The sequence below is a fragment of the Narcine bancroftii genome, chromosome 8 (assembly GCF_036971445.1).
Source record: "Narcine bancroftii isolate sNarBan1 chromosome 8, sNarBan1.hap1, whole genome shotgun sequence".
Classification (NCBI taxonomy): domain Eukaryota; kingdom Metazoa; phylum Chordata; class Chondrichthyes; order Torpediniformes; family Narcinidae; genus Narcine; species Narcine bancroftii.
Window position 1 is genome coordinate 143,464,208 of NC_091476.1, and position 17,198 is coordinate 143,481,405.

A 17,198-nucleotide genomic window follows, 5' to 3' on the forward strand; every position below is an offset into this window, starting at 1 on the left:
GGGAATGTGGCCATGAGTTGCAGTGGGAAATGTTGTATGTGAGTGGGAGTCTTGCCAACAGAGGTTTGGGATACTCACAGTGTTCAGGCTCATTGTCACACGTGCCAAAGTTACAGTGATTGAAGTTGTTTTGCCAGTGGACCAATCTGACATCTCACAGTCAGACACAGCACAAATGTGCACAGGGTTTTTGAGGTCTGTTCAGGAGTCTGATAACAGCAGGAAAGAAACTATCCTTGAACTTGCTGGTACACCATCTCACACTTGTGAATCTTCTCCCTGACAAGAGGGGGGTGAAGGCCGAGGTGAGATAACACCTTGCAAGGCAGTGGGAGTCATGGGCATTAGTCTTCAATCCATTAAGGACATCCTTAAGAGATGGTATCTCAAGAAAACAGCCTCTATCCTCAAAGACCCTCACCTCCAGTCCATGCCCTTGTCTCACTGCTACCAACAGGAAAGGGGTACAGGAGCCTGAATACGAACACCCAATGTTACAAAAACAGCTTCTTCCACTCCACCATCAGATTTCTGAACAGACAATGAAACACAGACACTACCTCATTATTTTAGCTTCTTTTGCACTAATTACTTATTTTAAAATGTAATTTATAGCTATTTTTTTTACCTGTAACGTGCAATACCGCTGCTGGAAAACAACAAATTTTGTGACATTTGTTTATGACAACAAAACCTGATTCTGATTTATCGGGAGGGGATTTTGGGGTGGTATGAGCCATGTTCGCAACCCTTTGCAGCTTCTTGCCACACCAAATGTAAGTTAGTGATTGCCATATTCTACTTTGAATGCAGTTTTGTGAATGAGATATTCTGCATCAGAAGCTAATCCCCTGTAACATTTTCTCTTTTAACCAACTCCCAAAGGATTTCGACTGAATGCATCTTCGTGGCCCATGTTCTTGCTGAAGACTTTAAGTGGAGCAGAAATGGCCCCAGGACGAATATTTCACAAGGTAGGCATTCTTTCTTGGATATTTGATGTATCCATTTGTAATTTCTATGCGATAAGTTTTATTCATTTTGTAAAAGTAGTTTCCCACCCCCTTGCTCCTATCTCTAAGATTTCCTTAAGCAGTTCCTCACTGACCCTTGAAGTTGCCTTCAGATGATGGCATCGAGTGGTGATGCCTATTTCCTTCATGTGTGATCAGCTGAGGAACTTGCTGAACTTGAGATCCAGGTCCAACGTTCATCTGTTTCTTGGGTCCTTAAGTGCGACAGCACCTCAGTCTTTAATGAGATTCATGCTTTTCCCCAACTTTACCCATGAACATTGGAGCAAGTTTCTGGCCTTATTATCAGGGAGGCTTCATGCAGTTATTTGTGTATTTAATACAGATAAAACTCTTGGCTGACTCCCACACAAAAAAATTGGAATTTAACCCTTGCACATGTAACTTACTGTTTGTTTATTACAATGCAGAGGAGGCCATTCAGCCCACCTGGTCCATTCTGTCTGTCAGTAGAGCAATCTCATTAGTCTCTTTGTCCCTCAAACCCATCTAGCTCTGAGCTCATGCATGGTCTTCATCTTCTCTTAGATTTCTGTACTTGCAGTCACTGAGGGGTAATCTGCAGTCATTAATTAACCCTTGAGCAGAGCTTTGTGATGCGGGAGAAAACCCATGGGCTCACAGAGAGAGTGGAGCGTGCAAACCCATCCATGCAGACCACCTCATCCAAGGTGGAATCCAGGATGGAGAAGCCGGTTCTCATCATGTTACAGTGCAGGGTGCAGAACGAGTATCAGAGCCAAAGGCTGTACAGCACAGACACTAGCCCTTCAGCCCAACTTACCCATACTGACCTGGTTCCCCACAAGTTAGCATGCACTTGGCCCATATCCCCTGAAACCTTTCCTGTCCATGTATCTGCCCAAATGTCTTTTAAATGTCATAATTGTATCCATCTCTATCACTCCCTATGGCAGCTTGGCCATCCCTGTGGGGGAAAAGTTACCCCCCAGGTCCTTTCAAATCTTTCTCTTCTCGTCTTAAGCTTGTGCTTTCAAACTCCCCTACCCTAGAAAAAAAAGACCGTGACCATTCATCCTTTCCACACTCATAATTTTGTAAACCTCTACAGCCTCCCACACTCCAGGGAATATAGTCCCAATCTATCCTGCCTCTCCCTATAACTCAAGTCTTCCAGTCCTGTGATATCCTCGTGGATTGTTCAGGCGGACGTGGCCCTCTCCTTTTGCAAGTAGCTGATATTGTGTGTTAACCATTTGAAATTCTTTCACTTCATCTGAACATGCTGAAGCCTGGTGAGCTGAGCCTAGTCTCTGTCGCGGTGAGGCAGGGCTGAGTATGTCAACAATCCATTGTCAGCGAGAGAGTTTCGAGAAACCACTGTGATCTCCTCGTCGGATTGCAGGTTAATAGCTTCTGGTTCTTCCTCTTGCTCCCCTTTCCTTGCCCAGGTGTTACAAAGTGGTTCTTAATTTGTGTTCTGATGAAACCTCCAAACGCTGCTCAGAGTTGGTCAGGCAGCATCTGTGCAGTAAAAAGCAAGAGATGATGTTTCGTGAGACCTGAGAAAGGAAACCACTTGGCTTACAAAGGGAGCCATCGGAAGTGTACCCCAGCTGAATTATTTTCCCCACTTCTTCCAGGAATCCCATAAGGTGTAGGAGCAGAGGTGGGCCATTTGGCCCATCGAATCAGCTCCATCCTTCCATCTTGAGCTGATCCATTCCTCCACATAGCCCCAGTTTCCCGCTCCTCATAACCTTTGATACCCTGACTATTCAGATACCTGTCAATCTCTGTCTTAAATACATCCAAAGACCTGGCCAACACAATAAAAAAAAATTCATGATTTTCTGGCTAAAGATATTCCTCCGCATCTCTGTTATAAATCCTTGTTCTGCCCTCTTGTCCTTGACTCCCTTACCATGGCAAACAACTTTGCCACATCTAGTTTGTCCAGTCCTTTTGACATTTTAGTTATTCTCTGCCTATTTCCCATTCCGGTAGCAAGTAGCGATAGTTACATTTTTGTTGTCTTACACAGAAGGATTTTTTTTTGTTGGTTTCCTTTCCCCAAGGGGTTTCAGAGGTCAATAACATTGAGATCTGCTACTCAAATGCTCGGCACCAGTTGGTATCTGGAGCCTGTCGAGGGACCAAGTCTTCACACCTCTCCAATCGGCTGAGGGAAGGTTTGGTATGAAAGCTCTGTGGCCTGCATCTGCCAGGAGGTGCACAGTGTAACTTGGACTGTGTATGAGACACTGCATAAACAACTGGCTTCTGCTCTGATGGTCCCATGATTAGAAATGAGGGCGCCATGTGTCAAACTTTCCTCTCAAACGTGCTTTAGATGAATCTCGAATGCAAATGTGTCATTCCTTTAGATTCTAAAGGAGGTTTGAAAAGCAAAGGTGGTTTGATTCGAAAGGAAAAATTTGAAACCACTGTTTTAATCGTACCTAATTGATTTCAAAGGAAATGGGCCAATGACAATTTTTCTTAAGCAAGATATTTCAGTAACAATTAGAGCAACGGTTTTCAACACTGCTTTAGAAGAATATTTTGATGCAACAGACCTGTTCATTTAGAGGCCATCTTAAGTTAATAAATTCAACACTCTCACAGAAGGGGCATGTGGCTGAAAATGGTCTCAGGTTTGTCTGGGACTTCTCAAAGGTGGGAGGTGGAACACACAAATTTGCAGACGCTTTGATTGTAGTAAGAACGCAGAGAAATTCTGGAGGGACTCGGCTGGACTTGCAGCATTCATAGGATATGTAACCGACATTTCGGGCCTGAGCCCTTCTTCAAGGTGTAAGCAAAAAAAAAAAACCAAGAAAGCATCTGAATAAAAACTAAAGAATGGCAGGGGGAGGAGGCCAGACCAATCGGCAAAAGGGTTTAATTGGATCTGATAAGGTAATTCACCTCATGGCACAATTGAGGCTCTAAGATGTCTGGAGGTCCCTTGGCCAAAGTATCCTAACCTGCACTGCACAGAACAGAACCATGGGGTGAAAAGAATCTCAGGGTTGCATGTGGTATCATGTGTGGACTCTGACAATAATACTGAATTTTGATTCGTTTCACCCTATAAGGAGAAAAGGAGGGGACAAGAGAAGGAGGGACTAACTTCAGGAATCATTCTAAGTTCAATTATTTGAGAGATTTTGACATTTTCCTAGTGGCTCTTGAACTCTTTGTCATGCTTTCCCCGTTCCCTTTTCCGCCATTGTTAACTCTCTGCATTCCCTCTGTGGGCAGATTGAATAGGCATCCAAGTCTCTTGAGCTATTGAAAGTTGAGCTAATGTGTTTTAACAGCAAAAGATATTTCCAGGAATACTGTTTGCTTTAACAATTGGTTTGGGGTGTTGCTCAGGGTTTGACCTCTCAAAGTCATTGTGTGCCATGTCATCCACAGGAGCCACCTTCACCCTCACAAAACTACTACAAAGTGGGGATGAAACTGGAGGCAGTTGATAGGAAGAACCCGCACTTTATCTGCCCTGCAACCATTGGCGAGGTGAGAGGGTCGGAAGTGCTGGTGACGTTTGATGGCTGGCGGGGAGCTTTCGATTATTGGTGTCGCTATGACTCCGGGGACATCTTCCCTGTCGGATGGTGCTCCATGACTGGAGACAATTTGCAACCACCAGGAGCAAAGGGTAAGACAGTTATATGCTGGGATAGCACACTGCTGGAACCTCATGATAATGTTGTCTTTGATCCATACTGACTGCTCTCTCTATAACTGTGCTTTTTTACTGCATTATCTGTGATCTCTAACTGAACTGCTTGCAAAATGACCTTCACCACTGCATCCTTGTACATGAGACAATAAACTTGGGGCAAGGTGAGGGGAAGTTGCCTTGCTGTGGGTGTCCTCTTGCAGCGATGTGGTCTATCAGATGGGTTTGAAAGGTTCCACGGCACAATTTCGAAAAAGAGCGGTGGATTTTTCAAGGCAGTCAAAATTCAGATTATTTATTGATTATCATGTTGTTCTTTTTGTGGCATTTTCACTCTCACTCTCTCTCGCTCGTGCCACCCAAATACACCATGTGACCAATTACCTCTTAACCCCCTACGTCTTCGGAATGTGGGAGTTCTTGGAGGAACGTAAACGTGGTCACAGGGAGAACGTTCAAGCACCCGACAGCACCCGATTTGAATTTAGGTCACCGGCGGTGTAATAGCCTTGCCCTAAAGAAAATACTTCTGTAATTATACCACCTACCATAATCTTGGGCCATCTCAAACACTTAATAACTAATGAGAATAATTTTTGAAGTGATATCATTGATGTGTAATGCAGGCAATAAAGCAATCGATTTGTGCAGGACAAGCTTCTGCAAATCGTAGATTATTGTTCTACATTCAATGCAGTTCTGCTTTTACAGTAGCCAGAAAGATATCGTTGAGCTGGAAAAGGTGTAGAAAAGATTCACGAGTGTGTTTCCAGGGTTAGAGAGCTTGAATTATAATGAGAGGATGGATTAGCTGGAAGTTTTCTCTCTACAGGAGGCTGAGGGGTGACCTGATAGTAGTGTGTCTAAGTTGGTGAGAGACAGAATAAAATAATCCAAGGCCCATGATAAGGATATTACAAACAAAAGGGCTTGAATGTAAGGTGAGAGGAGTAATTTTTAAAGGGATCTTTGGGGTGTTTTTTTTTTAAGAGCTCAGAGAGTGGTTAATATTTGTTTTCTATGAATATTTGTTGTGCATATATGTTGCCTGCATGTGAGTTACCTCTTTTGCGCGTCTACGTGTTTTGCATCGAGGACTAGAGAACACTGATCAGATTGTACTAGTCAAGTTTATTGTCATCTGATTGTACAAGAACAGCCTGATAAAACAGCATTCTCCAGTCCTCGGTGCAAAACATGCAGACACACAACCAGGCATAACACACATGCAGCCAGATAATACATATGCAGATCAAATATTTTATCTATACAAATAAATAAATATTGTTTTGTACAAATTAGAGTTTTGGATGGTTAGTGTGAGCAGTTCCTTTGGTCGTTCAGCATTCTCACTCCCCGTGGGAAGAAGCTGTTCCTCAGCCTGGTGGTGCTGGCTCTGATCCTCCTGTTTCTCTCTCCAGATGGGAGCAGCAGAAAGATGCTGTGTGCAGCTTGAAAAGGGTCCTCATTGATATTCCACTTCCTCTTCAGACAACAATCCTCATAAATTGATGGGGGGAGGGGAGCGTGAGGGGGGGGAATGAGATTCCAATGATCCTCTCTGCCACGCCTGTGGTCCTGTGAATTAACCTCTGATCCATCTCTCTGCAGCAACCATGCCACACTGTAATGAAGCTGCCAGGATGCTCTCGATAGAGCTCCTATAGAAGATTGGTGTAATGGCGACCGGTAGCCTTACCCGCTTCAGTCTTCTCAGGAAGAGCAGTCACTGTTGCACCTTCCTGACAAGTGAGGAGATGTTGAACATCCACAATAGGCCGCTAATTAAGTGAATGCCAAGGAATTTGGTGCTCTCCACTCTCTCTACTAGAGAGTTGATGTGTTGTGGTGGGTGGTCGTTTCTGGACCTCCTGAAGTCCAATATCATCTCCTTTGTCTTGTCCATGTTGAGACTCAGGTTGTTGCTTTCACACCATATCATGAGATTTTCCAGTTCTTCTCTGCAGTGTTGTTGATGAGGCCAACGACTATGGTGTCATCTGCAAACTTGATGACCCAGTTGGAACTGGGTCTGGCGATCAATGACCAATAAACTTGACTTGATATGTGGAAATCATCGCAGGGAAATTGATAAGAGTCGGATCCAATCAAAAGTCTCTGGTATAGGCAAGGATATGGATCTAATGTGGGCAAATAGGATACATATAGATGTCCATAGGGGTCAGTATGGATTTAGTGGGATAAAGGACCAGTTTCTGTGCTCTTGTTTGTTTAAATAAGAGAGTATCAAGATGTTCTTCGTTTTCTTTTTCATCCTTATTGTATCCTGACATCTTTTACATGCATCTGCGAGATTAGGCAGGACCTTGGATTAAATCCCATCATAAAGGCAGCACATTTGACATTGCAGCACTTTGCTGAAACTCCATTCGTGCCAATGGATCTTGATTGGGACGATCCCAGACCTAATTTCAGGTGGGTTAACCATCAGAAATAATGGAGGGTGTCCCAGGTTTGCAAGAATAGCTCTTGGCTCTGCTGTCCTCTGCTCCTGTGTGGTTAAAACATGTACTGGTGATGTTTCTGCAGTTTTGACAGTCGGCACAAGATGTCACCATTTTCTCTGACACCGGAATCATTTAACCCTCGGTATTGACTGCTTGGAACCAATGTGGGAATCTTTGAAAGACCAAGATGTGTGAGAGCCTGGAGATTACCAGTCTTAGCTTTGACAGCACATAGAGGGTTCCACAGTGCACTCCAAGCCCAGAGTTCAATAGAAGTGGACTGTTAAGCATTTTTAAGGCAGCGGTAGACAGATTCTGGTTTACTGAAGGGATGCAGGACTACCACGGAGAGATGGGAATGCAGAGTTGAGTCCAGCCACGATAGCTAAATGGCAGAGCAGGCTTAAGCAACCCATGCCCTTCCCCAAGGCATAGTTTGCAAAGTAATGGTTGTAAACTTGAATAAAATGGATGGTGGGGAAGGAGATGATTCTGCAAGTGTAATCCAGAAGTCTCAGCAGGCCTCTGGGTGGCCGATCCATCAGAAGTAGGGGAATTGAAATGTTCAGAATCTTGTTTGTTATCATTCACGTGTCACACAATTGGTTGTTTTTGCAGCAATAAACATGCATTATAGGTGCAAAATTGCTATGAATTACAGTTCTGTAAGTACAACATTTATATTTTAAAAATTGGGCAAAAAAAACCAAAGTTCTGTGCTCCATTGTCTGTTCAGAAACCTGATGCCAGAGGGGAAGAAGCTGTTTTTGTACTGTTGTGTGTTCGTCTTCAGGTTCCTGTACCACCACCTTGATGGTAGCAGTGTGAAGAGGGCATGGCCTGGGTGGTGGGGGTCCTCGAGGATAGAGGCTGCTTTCTTAAGATATCGCCTCTTGTCGATGCCCATGATGGCGCTGGCGGAGTTTACAACCCTCTGTAGCCTTTTCCTATCTTGTGGATTGGCCTCTCCATACCGGACAGTGATGCAGCCAGTCAGAATGCTCTCCGCAAACTCCCGACCAAATAAACTGCTGGTGAACTATTCTTCATTATTGCATCAACATGGATAGATTTTCAGTGATGTTGATACCCAGGAATTTGAAGTTTCCTACCTCCTCCATTGCTGACCCCTCGATGAGGGCTGGTTTATGTCCTCCTTGTCTACCCTTCCTGAAGAGTTAAAAGCACTCATTCTTTTTTTTAATTTTTTTTTTAAATTTTTTATTTTTCACACCATAAATCACATTAGCCATGATATACACTTTTTAAAAGCACTCATTCTTGATACAGCAGCAGCTTCAGCTTTAAAGGTTTGGTTGCCCTGGAAACAAATACTAAGACACAGTAATTTGCAGCAGAAAACTCTGTGTTTCTTTTTTCCGTTTTACGGTGCTGGAATTAATTGAGTGCTTTAAATGCCAGAAAATGTTAATGATTGAATTGTAAGACCAGCATATTATTTATCTGTATTGGTTACATGAAGGTTGTGACCGTTACTCCTTTAAATACACAATAACTGTTCTGCTGAAGGTGTGGCGTTGATGTGAAGCACTTGTGTGAGTTCGGCTCACAAGAAATAGGAGCAGGAGTAGGCCGTTCGGCACATCGGGCCTGCTCCCACCATTCAATGAGGTCACGGCTAATCTGATCATCCCCACCCTACTTTTCTCCATATCCCTTAATGCCCCTATGTCCTGGGTAAACTTGTACCTCTCACTTTGTTCGTTTTAGATTGGTCACAGTGTTTGAGCCACCGAAAGAAAATAGACACACACACTGAGAGCAGTTCAGTTTATACAAATGTTTATTACATATTCAAAAGCTGATTTCAAACTACAATATGCTAGCCCTTCCCAACTATACTTATCAACGCCTGGACTGGTCCCAACTGCCGAAGCGAGGCAACGACCGCACACTTGTAGTAGGTTGTCGGAGCGCCGGTAGCAGTTTCTCCACCTCCCACGACCGGGACGTTAGCTGGACTCTAGAAGTTCTTCTTCTTGCTGAGAGATGTTGCCACCTCTCGGAGAGTCTCAAATTTCAGCAGCGGAACCATGGCTTATATTACCCAAAAACTGCTTACCCAAGCACCTATTCCTAGCACAACAAGAAAGATAAGCGAGCAAGCTAGCATGCCTAGGCTTCTATCAAATAACGTAATTTTCAGCTTATCACTTTGAATACAATGGTTTATTTTGCATCAAGGCTAGGCCTCTGACAGTCTGTGACCAAAACAAGCAGGAAGATTAAATGTTCTTGGTACACAGATGTCCTTTCGTCAGATAACTACATCTCTGGCCCCTCGGTAGAATTTAGCTTATGTCTGCTGATTCTAAAAAAACAAGCAGGTTCTCAGCCTTCCAAAAGCAAAGGCTGCAAAAGTAAAAAAAAAACACGGTTTAAATCTTCCATTACACCCTACTATGTAGAAATCTATCCAATCTCATCTTAAATATATTTACTGGCCAAGTGGCGTGTCTGTAAAATACTCTTCTCAACAAGAAGCTCTGTGATCCAGGAGGGTGTGGCTTCAAGCCCCACACCAAACCTCCCCCACCCCAACACCCCCACAAGCAACCATCTCACCCCAGCCACACTCTTTTCATATCCCCCTCCCCCCCCCCCCCCCCCCCGGTCAGGAACATTCACGAGTGTGACTTCATGCTCTGCCAGATTCAATGAAAATCTCTTTCTCTTTCCAAAGTTCTGACTTGCTGCAGCTGAACAGGTATCGGAAGAAAAATATGGTGGTAAACTTCATGGAATCATAAAGGACAATAAATTCTTAAGATGAAGAATATTCACAGTAATCCTAGTGTAAAATAAATGACTTTGCAATATTTTACATTTAAAATTTTAACTTCAAAAAAATTTAGACATACAGCACAGTAACAGGCTCTTCTGGCCCACGAGCCCAATTGACCTACAACCTACATTGTGGAGGATGGGAAGAAACTGGAGCACCTAGAAAAAAACCCACGCAGACATGGGGTGAACATACAATATCTTTACAGATAGCACCGATTCTAATCCCAGTCGCTGGTGCTGTAACAGCTTGGTGCTAACCGCTAGGCTAACTGTCGTCCAGTCATGCAGACGGTCTTTTGCAACTTTAGCTCTGTGCCAACTGATCTCCTCAGTAACTCCACGCTTCAGCGCTATATCTTGTTTGTTGTAGTATGTATGTGATGTCTAACTGGGTCTGCTCATAAAGCAACCTCCATCATTGTATTTTTGGTATATGCGAGATAAACATGAACGTGGCGGGCTAAAAGATATCCTTCCGTGCTGGATGGATCTCTGAAGGCATACACCCCCAGAAATAATGGCTTGAGGCATTTATAGGTCCAGCGGAGGTTGCAGAAGCAGCAGCTCAGCTGGAAGGAAGTTGCACTGGATAAGGAGGGTGTTATCCTGGGCTCGGTCATCTGCCAGGCCCTTGGCACCAGGCCATTGGAATCAGTACTGACTGGAAGGGTGAGGAGAACATGCAGCTTATCACAGGGAAGCAGACTCTGAAGGAACTTTCATTTCTCCTGTTGTTTTGTGTGGCGTCGTGGTGAGTCTTTGGCAGCACAAAAAAAAACTTTTCACTGCATCCCAGTGCAGGGGACAGTAATAATAAATGTAAATCTATGACTCCACCTGTGAGCGGAGAAATTTGCTCAGGTTTCTCGTGGTGAAGGGTAGCTCCTAATCCAACCACAGCTCAACTTTAAAATCCCCACCATTGACCTCTCCATCATTTTTGGGGGCCTTATTTGATAAAAGGCGAGCTGGCATTGGAGAGTTCGGAGAAGATTTGCTAGAATAATACGAGGAATGAAAGGGTAGGCTTATGAGGAGTGATTGACAGCTTTTGGACTGTACTTGTTGGAATACAGAAGGATGAGGAGAGATATTTCGAATGCTGAAAGGCCTGGACAGAGGAGATGTAGCAAGGTTGTTTCCCGTAGTTGGGGAGTCGCGGACAAAGAGGGCACAACTTCAGGATAAAAATGAATCTAAAGGTTCCATTATTGACACATAATACAGTTCTACATTTAGAATGTAGTATACATGAGATTCTTTAACTTTTGTCTACCTACAACAGGTGTTCCGAGAGAGTCTCACTTCCAAGTACTGACCAGCCCTTGGTCAGGAAAGCCTGCTGAGCTTTCGAGATCAGACAATCTCATGCATATTCAGGCTATTTGGTGTCTATTCAGGCTCTTGGGTGTTTACAGGGCATCAATTTAAAATAGAGTTAGGGAGTCATGAGTCTGTGGAAATTGATGCCACAGGCAGCTGTGGAAGCAAGGTTGTTGGGTGTATTTAAGGCGGAGATTGACAGGCATTTGATGAGTCAGGGCACCAAGGGTTATGGGGAGAAGAGTGGGAAGTGGGAGGATGGATCAACTCACGATTCAATGGGCTTGTTGGCCAATTTCTGCTTGTCTATCTTTTGATCTTGCCGATCTCTGGAATGAAATCAAGCCCTCTAAATCCCCCATGTTTTGGTGCATCTCAAATTCTTGTTGAGTGTGGGAAACCCTCCTCAATTTAACCACTCCCCTGTTGGCCACTGTCTCTTCAGTTTTCAAAACCCAAACTGTAGAATTTGCTCCCTAAACATCTCCTCCTTAAAACTCACCTCTTCAACCAAGCTTTAAGACTTCCACTATAATCTTTCTTTATGTTGCTCACCATAAACATCTTATCCTTTACTATCAATCTGCTTATTTCCTTGGGACCTTCCTCTACAAGACAAACAGATGTAAAGGATTTTGTATGGGTGACAACAAATGGAATCTTGATCTTGAAATTTACGTGCAAATTATTGTTGGACTGAAGCTTTAATTTAGACATATTCAGCACAGTAACAGGCCCTTCCGGCTCTCAAGCCCTTGCCCCCAATTAACCTACAACCCCCGTACACTTTGGAGGGTGGGATGAATTTGGAGCACCTGGAGGAAACCCACGCAGACAGGGAGAATGTAAGAAGACTCCTTACAGACAGAGCTGGATTCGAAAACCGTACCTGAGGATCAGAGTTGGAGAGAAGGGGTGTGGAACCTTGTACTCCAAGAGAAAGCATTTGGCCATTATATTGAATGGCAATGCTTGCAGATATAAAGTCAAGCAGTGATTGGGGAGTGGTACGTAGTGATGTCTTAGATAGGAAGGGACTGTAATTCCTTGTTTTGTGGGCATCCCAAATTCCTTAGTTTTTATTTCATACGGGGACCTCAACACCTTGTATGAGTGCATCACTGTGTTCTGCAGGAACTTCTCTGCCCAACACTGCAAGAAAACTCAGAAGGTTGTGAGTGTGGCTCAGACCATTGCATAAATCTCCCTCCCCTCCATTGACTCCATGTAAACATATTATAGACCATCCCATCCCAGTCATGCTTGCTTTCTCCTCCTGTGAGATCACGCACCTGCAGATTCAAGGACAATTTCTTCCTGCTGTTATCAGACTCCTGAATGAACCTCACACCAGTCATGTTCCCTTTGCTCTCTTCTAACTGATCTCCCTCAGTAATCATGTACTGGGTTTTTATTGCTGTGCCATGCAAGGGTTGACTAACTGGATTGTTCACAAAACTTTCTCACCTGATAATAAATTTGAACCTTGAACTATTGGAAGCAGCCCCTTCCTTGGGGCATCCTGATCTCTTCAGTTCCCCTTCATTGTCACGTCAGTGTGAACACAGAGACCCATCGGTTCCTGCACACTCCAGCAGTGGCAATCCAAACCTGCAAAACATTTTCGCTTTTCACTGGCATTTTATTCAAATTATCCAACTTGAACTGTGCCAAGTGGACGCCTACAGAGGATTAATGAGCCGAATTTGATTCAAACCGACGTGGAACAGCGCATAAGCACCACAGCCCTCAGAAGTCATGATAGGCTTGATCATTGCTGCTTTTGGGCCTCTGCCCATGGAACAAACAAAGGAGACATTATTTCCTTTCCCAATGGTTCAACTTCACTGTAGGGTGGTCCTCTGGCATAAGAAGTGTTTAAGCAGGTTCCTGCCTTGCAGGTAGCACCGGCTCAACTAATATATATGTCAAAGGGATGGATTTAAATTCTTGTTCACAGTTCCTTCTCCTATCCCCCAAATAGCTATGTAAATCCCCTGTGCTGACTGACCCAGGCAGATTCCAGTTAAGCAGAGTGTTTGTCCTTTCTGAATCTCCCCTGAGTTTGCCATCCGCAAATCAGTACAGAGGCAATGGGACATCCCACAATCTCAGTGATCTCTCGGTGGGTGGCTCAGGAACCCAGTTATTCAAGCTGCTGTCTCGTTGCTGGAACAATACTCACTGACGTTTAGAAGGGGCATCTTGTGGAAACACAAAGAAAGGGATAGACAAGATGGAAGCAGGAAAGTCATTTCCACTGGCAAGTGAGTCTGGAACCAGAGGACATAGTCTCAAGGTTCCAGGGAGTAGCTCTAAGAGATAAGGAAAACTGCCTTGCCCAGAGAGTAGTGAATCTGTGGAATTCTCTGTTCAGGGAAGTAGTAGAGGCTGCCTCATTAAATGTATTTAAATTATAGATAAATTTTTGAATAATGGGGCCATTAAGAGTGAAGGAAAACAGGCAGATAAGTGGAGCTGGGAATGATGTTGAGTAGTGAGCATGCTAGTTGGGCCAGACGGCTGAACCCTAGCAATTAAACCAAGATAGTTTTGTGAATTCTCTTCAATTAGTCATCACACTACAATAGGATTCCATTCAGTCAATTGTATGTATGCTATACTAATCCTATGGATCCTATTCCCAGCTCATTCCTCACAGCTTTACCAGTAGTTTCCTCATCTCTTCCAAAGGCAATGTTTCTGCCTCTGTCACCCTGGTTGACGCAGTTCCCCCGTCACATTACTCATATAGAAACATAGAAGATAGGAGCAGGAGTAGGTCATTCGACCCTTCGAGCCTGCTCCGCCATTCAACGAGATCATGGCTGATCTTAAAGTTCAGTACCCCGTCCCCGCCTTCTCTCCGTAACCTTTAATACCCTTATACTGAAGAAATAGATCTAATTCCCTCTTAAATATATTTAATGAACCTGCCTCTACTGCCCTCTGTGGCAATGAATTCCACAGATTCACCACGCTCTGGGTAAAGAAATTCCTCCTCATCTCGGTCCTAAATGGTTTGCCTATTATCCTCAAACCATGGCCCCGGGTTCTGGATTTTCCCATCGTTGGAAACATCCCATCTGCATCCATTCTGTCCAGTCCTGCCAGAATTTTATATGTCTCTATGAGATCCCCTCTCAATCTTCTAAACTCCAGGGAGTACAATCCCAATTTGCGCAATCTTTCCTCATAAGTCATTCCTGCCATTCCAGGTATCAGCCTGGTGAATCGCCTCTGCACTCCCTCCATTGCAAGAACATCCTTCCTTAGATAAGGTGACCAAAACTGCACACAATACTCCAGGTGGGGTCTCACCAAGGCCCTGTACAGCTGCAGTAAGGTATCCTTGTTCCTATACTCAAACCCTCTTGATATGAAGGCCAACATACCATTTGCCTTTTTAACCGCCTGCTGTACATGCATGCTCGCCTTCAGAGACTGATGTACAAGTACCCCTAGGTCTCTCTGCACTTCTCCATCTCTTAATCTATTGCCATTCAAATAGTAATCTGCCCTCTGGTTTGTATTACCAAAGTGGATAACCTCACATTTATCCACATTGTAGTGCATTTGCCATGTATCTGCCCAGTCCCTCAATTTATCCAAATCACACTGGAGCTTCCTGACCCCCTCTTCCGTGCACACAACCCCTCCTAGCTTAGTGTCATCTGCAAATTTGGAGATATTACATCCAATCCCCTCATCCAGATCATTAATGTAAATTGTGAACAGCTGGGGCCCCAGTACAGATCCCTGTGGCACCCCACTGTTCACCGCCTGCCACTCAGAAAATGAGCCATTTATCCCTACTCTCTGTCTTCTACCTGCCAGCCAGTTCTCAATCCACATCAATACTTTGTCCCCAATCCCATGAGCCTTGATTTTGGAAGCCAGTCGTTTATGCGGGACCTTATCGAAGGCCTTTTGGAAGTCCAGGTACACCACATCCACTGGCTCTCCCCCATCTATTTTACCTGTCACCATCTCAAAGAATTCCAATAGATTTGGCAAGCACGATTTACCTTTTGTAAATCCATGTTGACTCCGTCCGATCCCTTCTCTGCTAGTCATATGCTCCGCTATTACATCCTTAATAATGGATTCCATCATTTTGCCCACTACTGATGTAAGGCTCACTGGCCTATAGTTCCCCGCTTTTTCTCTACCCCCATTTTTAAATAGTGGGGTAACATTAGCTACCCTCCAATCCATGGGTAGTGATCCTGAGTCTATCGAGTTCTGGAAAATAATTCTTAAAGCATCTGCTATCTGAATGGCTACTTCCTTGAGTACCCTAGGATGTAGATTATCAGGCCCTTGGGATTTATCTGCCTTCAATCCCATCAATTTCCCCAAGACCATGTCCTTAGAGATACTGATTTCTTTCAGTTCCTCCCTTGCATTAGTCTCTATGTTTCCCAACATCCTTGGAAGGTTATTTGTATCCTCTCTTGTAAAAACAGAACTAAAGTAAGAATTTAATTGGTCTGCCATTTCCTTATTCCCCATTATATATTCCCCTGATTCCGACTGCAAGGGACCTATCTTTTACCCACATTTCTACATTGTCCCATCAACATTTCCAAGACGTCTGGGGTTAGTAGGGCACATGGGTGTATTTGGGCGGCGCGGGCTCATGGGCCAGAGGGCCTGCTACGGGGCTGTGCCTCTAAATTAAATTCACCCCATCTAACCAATCATAATCTTGTCTGCCTCTTTCAAATCTCTGCCCAACCTTCCTTGCACCAAGGAGCACAACTCCAGCTTCTCCCTGCTAACTTTTAACCAAAATCCCTGAAGCCATTCTCAAACTTTTTTTTTCTCAGCAACCTCTTTTAAGTCCTCTGTGCCCTTCCTAAAATATGATATCCAAACTTGGTCCTGTGGTCAAAACCCCTGTGTCTTTGGTGTTCATCGTAGCCTCCCTGCTTTTGTACTCTCTCCTTTTTGTGCTTCTGTTCTTTAATGCCAGGATCTCGTGGCTTTGATTAATGTTCTTCAACAAGCCCTGTCATTTTTCAAAGACTTATCCATGTGCATTCCCAAGTGACTCTGTTCTTGCTCACACCTTAGATCTCTGTTGGACTTCAACGGAACCTCTTTTTTTATTCTCTTTTCCAAAATGTTTCAGTGCTTATTTATCTGCTAGGTGTTTGTTTTTCTTTTAATCTCACAGTAAGGACATTTAATGAGTGTGAGTGAGAGAGAAGATGTGCACCTGGTAGCTATAAGGCTAGTTTACCAGCAGCCGTACTCTTTTCCCTTCATTCACTCCAACTGTCTCCAGCTCCGAATATCAATGTTATCACTAACCTGTGGAGGTGCAAGACACGGTCCTGAAATCCCGAGGTGTGAGCTACTTCTCAACGAAGACCAGGATTCTGACTTGGGACCTCCTGCACGGCCCTCTGTTCCTGAGCTGTTGTTTAAAAACCCGGAGACCAAGAGAGTTGCTCTCCAACTGTCCTCCTCTTGCGCCGATGGTCAGTTCCTCCGCAGCAGGTGACGCCAACTAAATGAAGTCAAAGTGATGGTGGAAATCCCAACACATCTAAGTCAGGGTCCTGAAGCCAACGATACAAAATGCACTGGAGGAGCTCAGCGGGAGAAAAAGAATGGTCAACGTTTTGGGCCGGGACCCTTCATTAATGGATGGAGCGCACACAAAAGATTTGATTTTGACTGTGCTTTTTAACTCCCTCCCAAGGGCATTTTGCATGTATTGAATCACTTTTGGAATGTACCATGGAAAAGTAGGGCAATTTTTGCAGAAGTTCAAACCACAGATTTTGCAAATGACTAGAATCTCTTACTGCTTTCAGTGGAGAGGATTGGCCAGAATATCAGGAAAAACTGCTCTGCTCAAATCAAAATAATAGTGTGGGATATTTAATATCTTGAGAT

The 17,198-nt window shown here is 44.1% G+C and overlaps 1 protein-coding gene across 7 annotated transcripts in view; it reads left to right on the top strand.

The window, feature by feature from the left end:
* The window catches only part of LOC138741297 (polycomb protein SCMH1-like), a 154,697-nt gene that overhangs the window by 104,378 nt on the left and 33,121 nt on the right, over positions 1–17,198 (top strand). For all 7 annotated transcript variants that reach the window (XM_069895141.1, XM_069895138.1, XM_069895140.1 and 4 more), the window contains 2 exons: positions 886–974; positions 4,422–4,665. In XM_069895141.1, the coding sequence (XP_069751242.1) occupies positions 886–974; positions 4,422–4,665 (333 nt within the window). The remainder of the gene's footprint in view (positions 1–885; positions 975–4,421; positions 4,666–17,198) is intronic.